The sequence below is a fragment of the Montipora capricornis genome, chromosome 2 (assembly GCF_036669925.1).
Source record: "Montipora capricornis isolate CH-2021 chromosome 2, ASM3666992v2, whole genome shotgun sequence".
Lineage (NCBI taxonomy): Eukaryota > Metazoa > Cnidaria > Anthozoa > Scleractinia > Acroporidae > Montipora > Montipora capricornis.
Window position 1 is genome coordinate 38,300,231 of NC_090884.1, and position 12,500 is coordinate 38,312,730.

Here is a 12,500-nt window from a genome sequence, read left to right on the forward strand (position 1 = left end):
TTGGAGGGCATACTCTTGCCCTCCAACATGGCGATGGCGGCCAAAACTACTTGTTGCTTATATCTTGTTAAATGTTTGATAGTTGAGTTCAGATGTGCCATAAACGTTACCACATCATCTTTTCAACATTTTCCTCGAAGTTCAAGTGCAAAATTTGTGTCAGAAAGCGGTAATTCATAATTTTAAAAAAATCAAGTTTGGGTCATGTGACCAGCTACGGAGTTTCTCATTTTAAGCAAATGGTGCGGGTTTGAAAAACCAAATCACTATTATTTTGTTTAAGAGATGACCCACTAATAGTGTTTCGAAGGCAAAATCATGAAACTTTCATTTTCTTAAAAACGATGTCACATGACCTCTTAGTGCAAGTGGCGTATTCTTTTTAACTTTGCGGGGAGTTTTGTCTGAAGGATGAAGGGGGTAGTTTCTAGAGAAACTGTGGTGCTGCGTCGGTGGGGAAGTAGTATACACAAATTTGGTTTTACCAACGGAGTTGATAATGTAAATTGGCCACCGTACAGAGATTCTAAAAGCTGACGTTTCGAGCGTTAGCCCTTCGTCAGAGCGAATCCATGTCCTCGCCTTTCAATCACTTCCCAGCAATAAAAATTAGCGGATCTCCTGAATTCTTTGTTGAGCTGTGACCATCTGTCATGATTACCCGCGGCCTTCTGTCGTTTGCGACGTTCTGCTGTGTTGATGGTATCACTGACAACCAGGTTCCCAGGGCTTTTCACCGCCGAGAGGGGGACTTTTCTCGCCCGTCCCCTTCTCGGTGGTGACAAGCCCTGGGAACGAGGTTGAGCTCTTCAGGTGAAATATTGCAGAAGGGGTATGAATCGGTTGCGGATTGACACCTGTCAAAACAAGGTGTCCGCTGACCAGTATCACGTGACCATATTGCGGGCTCAAGTTTAGAGCCTTATCGAAGTCAGCTGTTTTTTAAGCCCGAAACAGGGCCGAAACAAGGCCGAAACAGCTGTCCATGGCTGCTAATTGTCCGGGTAAAATGGTCGTGCGCATGCGTGATGTGTTGGCCACACCGGGTTGTTAAAACGGGGTTGGTGTTTGTGTCACCTTCCTCTTTTCGTTGTTTTTTTTTTTAGTTGACCGCTGACCAGGTACTGGGTTTCGATTGGATTGCATACTTAAGCCAGGTTAACTTCTTGCTAAAATAAATAACCCGGGAACTCCGCTTTTAGGCTCGTCTAAATCTATATATTACTTTTTATTTGTGGGGTCGTATTCCCGCACTTGGCATCTTGTGTGGCTTAATTTGTATGCCTTTAGTTTCTTGGTTCTCCTCTCTGCTCCGAGAGAGTTTTCACCGGTTTCTCCTGCTTTCCCTTTCAACGAGGGCCCAATTTAGAATTCATAGAAGCCGCGGTTACACACGAGTGATTTTTCTTGGCAAGTGTCAACAAAAACGACATCTTTTATTTAAACACGGTGAGTTTTAAAGCTAGTATAGCTTATGGGGCCGGGTAAAAATGCTTATAGGATAATCAAAAATTCAAAATTCAAAAATATATGAATAAAATCTATAAAAGACGAAATCACAAAAAGAATGAAAAAAATCAATGATATTAAAGACAAAATCACCGATAATTTTGGACCCCTTTTGCGGCGACTCTTCACTACAGTTCAAGTGGCGGGAGAGTTTTTTGCCCTTTTAGCATAATCTCTGGCGCTGACAGCGGGTGGTTCCAATAGATTCCAAATAATGAATCCTCTGTATGATTTAAGGCAAGTTTACATGGAGAAAGGGTGACCCTCCTAAGAGGGTCCTCCTTCTATAAGGGGCAAAAGATAGCCCCCCTTTACATGCAAAATCTTGTCCCTAGGGCTATCGCGACTATTGAATTTTGCGCCGAGAGAGACAACCAGCTCATTTCGGTAAATTCATATTCCTCGCTGTTCATATCCTTAAGTTCTTTTCCCGGCTCCTTCACAATTTCAGGACAAAAATCTTCGGGAGAACCCAATGCCATGCATCGGCGTATTTCTGCACACATTCTGGATAGATCGGCCTCGAAGTCCACGCCGTTAAACTCGAACTTGGTTTTGAATTCTGTAATGTATTCGGGAGTATCTCCACCGCTTTCGATGCCAATTACCACTTCTTAGGATTTTTGATTTTTCACGTGGATTCTCGTTCTCGATTCTCGTTTTATCACGCTGTGAGGCTTGAAAGCAACCGAGTTGAAGTGATCCGAAGCATCCGAAAAAGATGAAATGATACTAGCGGTTTGCTTTTACTTATCAAAGGAAGAACGCGTGATACTGCCGCGAGGGAATATCCACCAATTTCATCGACAGACATGAATCACGTTTTAAATTCAACATAAGCTGTCGGACCTGTTCAGTGTTACCAAACAGACGAAGGGAGGAATTTGCCAATATACCAAACTTCATGTCGAAACCAGAGGAGGATTGAATATTATCTCAGTGTGTAGCTCACACGAGTTTCCCTACATTTCAATGTAGCTCTCGTAAAATCATTGAACCTGACACCAAATTTTTCTTCCTACACGCAATGAAGGTATAACATATATGCTTAAGAGCCGAAGCCTTGACGCCAATGTCTGTTTGCAAACACAACATGGTAGTCTCCGGCACAGATCACCTCTGCGTTGTGGCTTCAAGATACTGATTAGGTCACGATTTCAGTTGATAATATAAAAAGAGTCGCTATGCGTTATGGGGTACTATTCATTTTCTCCTCTGGTCTGAAACAGTAATAGGACTTCATGTGATGGAGTACAAGTTGTCAACCAATCAAATTCGGGAATTTTGGTGCAGTTTCAACAACTTTGAAAAATCATGTGGAGCTGCTTTCAAATGAAATGACGTAGCATTTTGAAAAAAATAAAAAAGTTCATTCCAATGCGAACGTCTACGGGGCACAGCTTTTTTAAATTCTTGTCCGAGATTTCGCAGTCTTCTTTAACCGGGTCTATTGTCTGCTAACCGAGTCACAACTGAAACACTCAAAGCACAACCAGCTCAAAACCAACTGCAAATCTTTATTCGTAAACATAAAAAATCTTTTAAAAACCCTCTTACAAAAGCACCCATTATTAGGCACAAACTCACCCTACAAAAAAGGTTTAAAGTAAATGGATAGTCTAATGTTATTCGAAACAAGGCGATTGGTTCAGATTTCGCGCGAGTTTTCCACTAATCGTAGCACAGGCAAACGTGTTACAGTATCTAGTCGCGATATATAAATACTCTCTGATTGGATTTAAAACTTAAGACTCGGCAAATGTTCTTTAACGACCTCCTAAAACGTGAGGTAAATATATACTTTCTATCAACTCTTTTTTGTTTTACTTTTAGGAGTTGCTTCAATTTTTTGTCATTCTGTTTTCATTTAACTTGCCTTATTCTGAAGACAAAAATCCACAACATATTTTTAGTTCCTAATAAATATTAAGTCAACCTATAACAAACGCTACATTTCCCTAAGCATCCGAGTCACTTCTGTTGCTATCTGTCTCATATTTCGCATCAACAGTAACGTATCATAAACTTGACAAAGACCTCGTACTGCAATCAAACCTAAAAATTTGTTTTTGTAAGAGTTACGCGTTGCTTTTGTAAGAGTTACGTGAGCATGATATCGATACGGTTTCCACACGACAATGAAGTGGAGTCCGACGCAGACGAAGGGCGTGGCAATAGGAATCACATGAGAGGTTACCAAATGGTTAAATCCTATCCAAGGAAACGATTTCGTCCCCTTGAAAAAATCCTATCGATATTTTTTCATTTTTCTTCAAGAATTGTCTAATACCTGTTTCAGAGGAAGGAAGTCATCAGCACAAATAGTTCAACGTGAACTTACCAAGGATAGACTACACTAAATGACGGCTAATCAAGCTTCTGTGCAGGAACAGAATTATCAAACGCATTTGTTTTTCCCACCTTTCTCGCATAAGAAGTAAATAGGGACGAGATGATGAGGACTCGATGGAAAATGTCAACGATCTGCATGTTCGGGAGGAGTTCGAGACTGTTGTTGCAGGCGGCATAATCATCAGAAGTGTGTTTCTTGTGCTTTACGGGTAAATTTGTCGTATTTAGGTCGCACAGCTTAAACCAGTCCCGCTTCAGTTTAAAACGTTAGCTTCTACTAAGCTGCTACGGTATTTTCTTTTTTACTTTTCTTATACCTGTGAAACTCTTTCTACCACAAGAAGAACTTCGCTCCTGGCTGGTTGCACAGGTCCAAAGGATAGCAGGCTAGCCATACTGGCGCGCATGCTTGTTCTCTTTGGAATGTCCCAATAACGATTAAGATAAGATTGGCTTGGAGCAAGATGCAAAGTACTGTTTAGCTTTTGACATGATCCAAGGCTTGCCTTCGTTGAAGTTGTGGGGTTTGAAGAATCCGGTGACTGGATACGAATCAAGGGCTTTTCACAGTCTTTCGAACACACAGTCTCCGCGCGGCCACGATTGTTGTCGCAGAGTTCTGGAGGCATGAGAACCGGTACGAGGAAGAGTAAACACGTTGCCACTGTAGAGCAGGCGCCAGCGACGTAAAACGCGATTTGATAAGACTGAGAAAGATCGTAGATGACACCTGTGTAAGTGAAGAAAAAATACTGTTTCAGTTTAAAAAAACTCACGATTCTTGGGTGCAGTCTTTCAGGAAAAAGGAACGGATTTCGTTGGCGCGAAAATAGAACGCGTCCCTCCGCCTGACTGCACAGTCGTGCACTGGTTACTATAGGTCATCGCCGGAATCACCTTCATCCCACAATTCCACAATTCCCTTCATTCCGTTTCTTGAAATACATTTCACAAGCTTTCTTGGAAAGCCATATTACAGTTCTTCCGAAAGTTAATCTTTAACTCGTATGAAAATACACAGAAAGATGCACCCTCAACTTTCTCCTTACTTCAACAATACCAGGCTTTATAGTTAGTTCTGAGAATTTTTATCACCATCATGAACACAAAAAGGTGGATGAAATGGTCTGATCTAGAACAGACATGAGAAACCACCAAATGGTCAATATTTTCTTCCACATATTTAAAGAAAATGTTTTTTAGCTAAAGATTATCACTGCAAAAGACTGGAAAACAACCAGACCAGAAGCGATCTGAAAGAAATTCGGGCTTCGACGGGGATTACCTTCATGACCGCGGGATTGCACGTCAATCAATTTCCCTTTGTAGACAGAACGCTTGAAAAGGAGAAAGATTTGAACAACTTTTCCCTTGTAGTTATCTCCCAGCGAGCGAAATAAATCTCTCCGATCAACCATGGAACAAGTGCTTAGCATGAATTTTTTAAAATACAACCGTTGCGAGACCTCGAGAGGCGAACCCATTGCCAGATGACGCTATCAACAAATAATTTATTTTTTAAAACGCAGAAAATTTACCTGCAAGAGGTGGACCCGCAATGGATGTGATGGCCATAAAAAAGAACTGAACGCCTATTCCAGCAGAAACTTTGTCCACGCCAACGATGTCAGCACAAAGGACGGCAAGGAAAACCACAAAACAGCCGTCGAACACACCGAAAACCACCATGTAAATAACGAGACCGACATAGCTCTTTGTCAGCGTGCTCAGAGTATCGGCCACGCCAATAACCAGCATGGCCATCTGAAAACAGTATAGTCGGTTCACTTTTGGGTGATCGCCAAGTTTGCCGTAGAAAAGCCGACCGAATGTTGATCCCACCGACATCATGCCGACGAGTGTCGAGGACTGTGAGTTTGGTATGCCACACTCTTCGGCGTAAGCGGGCTGTTGTCTGAATAACAATATTTGGTTCAGCCTTTTTCAGGTTTTAAATTACAGGGCTATTGAGACTACTGCAATAAGAGAGTTGCCTAGTTGGATGCCATCTTCAGCTCTAGCGCCATTATTGTCCCCCGAGCCAGAAATTCTTTTGCCCAGATTCAAGAATAACGACCTCTGACCGGTTCGTTCGTTGCAGGGTAGGTCCCTTTTCTTAAGCGTCGAAAAAACATTTTTCAAATCTGTCAGTCTGCGCAGACAAATATAGCTGTTCAAAGATTCCTGACCTCCTGGTTCGAAAACAGCCAGAAGTCGTTATCCCTGATGGTAAGGAAGAGGAGGAGGAGACACTCAATATTTCCCCTATGCCCTCGATTATAGATCTTCCCAGCGATTACCAGTGGAATCCCGATGTGCCCATATACCAAGAGACTCACTGGCCGGGTTAAATTACATGGTTATAGAGCGGTTTTCAATTGAGTGTCGTAAGTAATTGGCGAATTGATTTGGTTTTGCATTTACTTCACTCAGTGATTGGTTGAAAGTTCTCGCGCCATTTTTTCAACCAATCAGAAGTGAAAGCAAAACCAATCTTGGCTTGCGCGTGCACATTTTCCCGCGCTTTGTGTCGGCTACGTGTAATTACTTCGAGTCTTGATTGGTTTACTGGATTGCCTCCGTCCTTTTTGATTGGCCAAAGTTATTACTTTGGTTTTGGTTTTGCGACACTCAATTGAAACTTCCTCTATTGCGCATCGTTTTAAAGGAATCTCAAAAAAACACACAAAATTGTCGTTATAACGGGGCTCAGTGTTTGGAAAGCAAAGAAACAAGAGCACTGGTTTAGAAATACCTACACCTTTTCAGCGCAAGAAAACGTCGAAATCGAACAAGATAAAACCCCATTTTAATTAGGCCTAATTCAAACGTCGCGCTATCGTCGTGCCGGAGGTCGACGTTAGCACAATGTTTGAATTGACTGTGGCGCCAAGTTTTTACGTTCAACGACCTTGTCGAGCCAACGTCGAGCTAGCGAATTTGGCGCGACATTGATTCAAATGTCGTGCTTATCTTGTGCCAAACTGACTGCATGCATATCTTTATGTGATCCGTCATCTTTGATTTTACGGGAACCGTTCCCGGCGGAGGGTTGTGGTCCAGGTCTACCTCATTTAAAATTGAATTTGACGCGACGTCTGTGGTCGCGCTGAAGTCGAACTCAATTTGATTGAGTTCGGCGCGACGAAAGTGCGACGTTTGAACAAGATATAAACTAGGGTTGTAAGATAAAATGGGTTGTAAGTTAAAAATAAAAGGCATTGCCACCTATGTGGGTGGGTGGAAGGGTCGATCACCCCTTCTATGTCACATGATGGTTGATTTTATCCTTGTATCGCGGTTAACGGTTACGGCTAGATTGTGATTTTTTACAAGGGGATACCCTTCTACCATCGATCTATAAGTCGGGATTTTGTTCCATCCGGTACGTTTTACTGTAACAGTGGTCCGTCTGAAAAATATTAATCGTTGATTGAAAATATCTTCATATAGGAGATCGTTCTACCGGGATAGCTTCCATTGAAAAAAAAAACTTACCAAGTGCACAAACGGCACGAAATATCCCATCATAAACGCACTCAAAGAAATGCACCACACCAAGAATGCCTTATTCTTAAAAACCGAGAAGTCAAATATTGGTGTCCGCTTAGGCTTTTCGTCTCCTTCAGCCTTCACAATTATCTTATCCCCTTGATTGGGGACTCGATAAAGCAAGGAGCCTGCAGTGCATAAAGTGAGCATTCCAGCGAGTACCCGAGTGGAATTAGCCCAACCCATATGGTTTACTGCCAGCTGTATAAGGGGACCCATGGCGATTGTTCCTACGCCACTTCCGGCGGTTACTATGCCGTTAGCAAGACTGATACGTCTGAAACATCAGAAACAAGTGCATGTTAGTAAAAGCCAACTGAAGTAAGAGAAGTATCTTAAAGTGTATATGAGAAGGGTTTTTCATTAACTCAAGTGAAACATCATGGTTTTCTGAGATAAAAGCAAACAAAAAAATTCCATACCGATTCTTATTCTATGTCTTTAAGCCTTCTAAAAATAGGAATTTTCACTTAACCGCGCTAGTCAGTAGACTGGGGATAGCAAAAGTGTGACGTCAAAACAAGATCGAAGTTTTTCCAGGGGCTGAATTTTCCTTTTTTTTTTAGATTCAGACGTTGCTGAAACTGCTTCTGAGAAGCGTTGTATTTGGTTGCAATAATGCTGAAGACAAAAGAACGAATAATTTCTATCACTAAAAGTCCCTGTGGTTCTGTTTTGACGTCACTGGCTTGCTATCCCCAGTCTCCTAACTAGCGCGGTTTGTACCCCCCGGAAGTGAAAATTCCAAATTTTAAAAGGCTGAAAGGCATATAATAAAAATTAGCATGGAAGTTTTTTTGGTTGCTTTTATCTCAGAAAGCCGTGATGTTTCACTTGAGTAAATATTGAAAAATCTGTCACATACACTTTAGTGACGAAAAACATTTGAAGGAATACCTAAGGGATTTAATGCGTGAAACAATTTGGAAACACTAGACGTCATTGCTGCCCTGGGTGCCAGAGGTTTTTCTTGCGCAGTTTCCGGTGTCGGTTATGTCTCTATTGTGACCCGCCATCGTGACCCGCTCGTGCCATCGGCCTTCGGCCGCCGAAGCGAAGAATTTCCGTCCGCCGCAAGCGAGAAAAAAACCTGGTACCCAGGGTACGTCATTGCGGCAAAGAGGGTAGATCCTCGACAAAACTTTCAAGTTGCAAGGTAGCCTCATACCAAATTCAAATATCTTTCGTTAAAAATATCTCCGGAATGATCGATATTGAGCCACGACACCTCTGCATACCACGCTGGACCTTGAATTCTGCGGTACCGTATTATCTTTTTGGTGACATCTTTAATGACACTCGGTTGTATGGAGCGAAGCGACAAACTTCTTTAGTCCCACCACAGAGGGTTTTGCCATTATAATTCTAATTTTACACACTAACAAACCTCGCGCTTGGTAAAAAGGAAAACCTCTCAGATTTAATTTTTGCGTAACTAGGGTTCTTTCTCAAAGGAGTGAGGGAATTCCTAGTCTTCTTTGGAGAATACTTTGAGGTGTAAATGTAGCTTACATCACGAAAAACCAACTTCGTTGCCAGTAAATTGAAGAGATGCGATATGTGTTTACTATATAAGTTAACATCTAATTAACTGTAGTGTCTGTGAAGCACCCAAAGAACTGACACCACGAAAAAAAGAAGCATTTACAAGAGTATAATTACTAGATACTCATTAAAAATATACCAGAGCTCTTTACTTACTGTGAAAACCAATAAGGAAGGGATCGAAGAGTTGGCAAGTAACTCATGCTCGCTCCAATCCCCCAAAGAATTCCAAACGTGGCATAAAGAAGGTGAACGTTGGTCACAAATGACGACGACACAAATCCCAAAACCCCTAACAAACCGCCAACAAACGCCACTACCCGGCAGCCAATGCGTTCACTCAAGGCCGACGACACTGGAGCAAACAGGAACATCATACCGAGGCCGATTGATAGAACCCAAGCTGCAAAATAACAAGGAGACGTTTTGATGTGCACAAAGAAAACTTTTTTACCGAGCATCAGTGATGTTTTAAAAATTCTGCGTTGAAAATAAAACGGTTTCATTTTCTACGCAGAACATTTTTTCTCAAATTGACTTTAAGAGTAGTGAATGCAGGGGGTGTTTATTTAAGGAAATGCAAGAACCGTGTAATTTAATTAAACATCACGTTTTTTTGTGGAAACGTGATCAAAGTGATGTCAGAGAGGTCAAGTTCAGAAAAATAATCTGCATCAAAGCTACTTAAAAATAATCAAGCATTGCACAAACTGAACATAAACACAGAAAGCCCATACAGAATTTTTCTCTCTTACAACTGAGCTTATCGACTCCGCTTGTTTCTTATATTCTCACAAACATGAATGATACCCAAAGATGTAATGATTGCCTTTGGTATAGGATTAAGGGATATAAACCAATTAGGAGTGTTTTCGCAGTTATCCACAGGCTGAACAATACAGAACACGGAGGCCCTTTGGTACTGTAAAGAACGAAATCAAGGCAATTCGCATCTAGCGATGAATCATTATACATTCAATTGTCAAATACAGAAATTGACTTAAAAGGAAAGAAACGCAATTTTAACGGTATCAGTCATTTCAACTAGAATTAAAACTTGGCTTTGCAGGCTTGTAGCAAGTTCAGTTTACTAATAATTATGCAATAGCCCGGGGCAAAATGTGGTTTAAAACTCTATTTATAACGTCAGCGTTATATGGAAAACACAAACTACAGTAACCGTAAAGAGGAAACATTGCAATGCCATTTCAGGAAACCAGGGTATTTTAAATAAAACGAAGCCAACGAAAGCTGTCTTTAAGTTGCACACAAGCGGATCTAAAATCTGCGTCTTGTCTAGAGTCAAGCACGATGATGGCTCGATGACAGCAAAAGGAAATCCGACTTCAGAACTTTTCTAGCATTAAAAAAAATTCGCACGAAATGCAAAGTGTTAATTTTTCTTTGGGCAAGAATGCTTTATGACACTATTGTGTTGAAACTGTCACCCTTTAACCAACTACAAAAATGACGATCAAGGCAATCCAAGGATCGGATGTAGTCCACGATCGATAGATAATAGTAAAACTGAAAATGTAACGTAACTACGCTTTCGTTGAGATGATGACAAATAAATTTCTCATTCCCTAAAATATTGGCATGACGTTTAATAATAATATATAATAGTTTAATACTTGAAGTGCGCAAATTCCATTTACATATGATCAAATTCTGCAAAAAGGCTTATTTGTATTAAAGTTTAAAAATGTAGGGCACTAAGACGAATCCTTTAGTAATGAAGTCAAGGCGGCATTGGGGTATACAAGGCGAACTCCCGCTTGGTTGAAGGCTACGTTGTGGTGCTGAGTGCAGCACAGTCGCGGGGTAGACGCGGGGATATGGGTGTTCAACTCCAGACTGCAACGTGCATGATCACTCAACAAAAACATGTCGCATCTGTCATTCAGATCTACATACGCAATAAATTCTGCAAAAAGGCTTCAATGGCAGCCATTACAACACTCAAAGAACATTTTCAAACTATGATGTACGAAGAGAGTAAAAGAGATCGTGGTGTGACGATCTTGCCACATGTGTATTAATCTCACCGTTATCACGTGTTTTTGCCGTTTGAGTATGCATCAATTGCACACCTGCACAAACATGCAAACGATTTGAATGATAAGAAATGCATCAAACACCCAAAATTTGAACCAGCCTACTTTGAAGTTAAAAATTCGTATTTAAATCGCTTAAAGAAAACCGAAAAATTACATAGGGAAATTGAACACTTTCTACATTCTGCTGAAGCCAGTTTCATTGCAGCATGATTTTAAAGAAGTCATTTCAAAGAATGGAAGAACCTAGCGTGGGGGGAATGGAAAAAGGCGAAACAAATATTGCTCTCTTCAGTTTAAACGCACAAAGGCTGAAAGCATTGGTAAATTGATGAGAAAAAGATGTAAAATTCAAGTCAACTCCGTTATTTTTCAGTGCAAAGTACTTTGGGCGTCTCCTAATTAAAGATAGGTTGTTACATATTGGTGACTATGTTCCAATACAACATGCAGACAAAGAGACTGAAGATCAACATGTTTCAGGTCAACTTCATCTGAACTCTGAGGTATATATGTCACCGGTGTGATGTATTTTCTTGCTTCACTTAAAAATTAAAAAATCCATTACCTGGGCAACCTCTACGTCTCCTTCATAATTTTATTTTAGAAAGAGCTTTTAGAGCAGAACCGGTTCCTTTTAAATGCATCGTGGCGGTTCAACTTATCGAGAACCAACTGAACTGTGAAAGTAACTTTAGAAGGGTTAGCGATTGTCAGCTCATGCGTGGCTAAGTTCCAAAATAATGACCGCAACATTGCTGCGAAGCTAAATACGCAAGAGCTCTCGTTGGATGCAGAACATTTGCGCTAAATCATCGGAGAAAGTTTCAAAGCGAAATGTTTTTTTCGCAATGAGAAATAAATTAAATAAATAAACGTGCGAACGATATTATCAACATAAGCTTCGCTTTAAACAATCGCGTTCTTCAACAAAACATTTTAACGCAACTGCGAACGCAACTGCAATTGCCTTTTTGCGGTCTATCAGCGAGGTACGATAAAAATATTAAAGTTTACAATCTAAGCATACAATGATACATGTGATAGCTTTCAAAAACCATTAAACCCTTTCACTAGGCATGTGTCCCTTGACTTTCAGCTCTCAAGGATTTGCATAAGAATGAGTGCAAGTTGTTTTGCAAAGATGCAAATCGATCTTCGCACAGCCTTGCTCATTAGCGCCACTTTTCGCCAAGCGGATGGAAAGTAAAGAACGTTCAAAGGTTCCATGTCGTTTTCAGTGTTAAAATCTCCGGCGGAATTACCCATTTTTTCCATACATTTTGCCAAGTAAATACAACGTGCAATGACCCTATTAGACTCACTGTACAATTTCGATCGCGTCAAGGTAAGTCGACACGAGATAAAAACCAAACATCGCGCTGGGAACAAAAATTAAATAAAAACATGTTTGCAAACAGTTGTCTGCTGTAATCCTGTGGAACTTCCACATAGGCCTTCCCAGAAACTAATCGTCTACGAAAT

The 12,500-nt window shown here is 40.9% G+C and overlaps 1 protein-coding gene across 1 annotated transcript in view; it reads right to left on the minus strand.

The window, feature by feature from the left end:
* Positions 1–3,006: 3,006 nt before the first annotated feature.
* LOC138037980 (monocarboxylate transporter 10-like) overlaps positions 3,007–12,500 on the minus strand; it is a 10,760-nt gene continuing 1,266 nt past the window's right edge. Inside the window, exons 2-5 of the mRNA XM_068883805.1 lie at positions 9,115–9,361; positions 7,360–7,690; positions 5,400–5,769; positions 3,007–4,591 (exon numbers count right to left, since the gene is read on the minus strand). Of these exons, the coding sequence (XP_068739906.1) occupies positions 4,173–4,591; positions 5,400–5,769; positions 7,360–7,690; positions 9,115–9,361 (1,367 nt within the window). The 3' untranslated portion in view covers positions 3,007–4,172. The remainder of the gene's footprint in view (positions 4,592–5,399; positions 5,770–7,359; positions 7,691–9,114; positions 9,362–12,500) is intronic.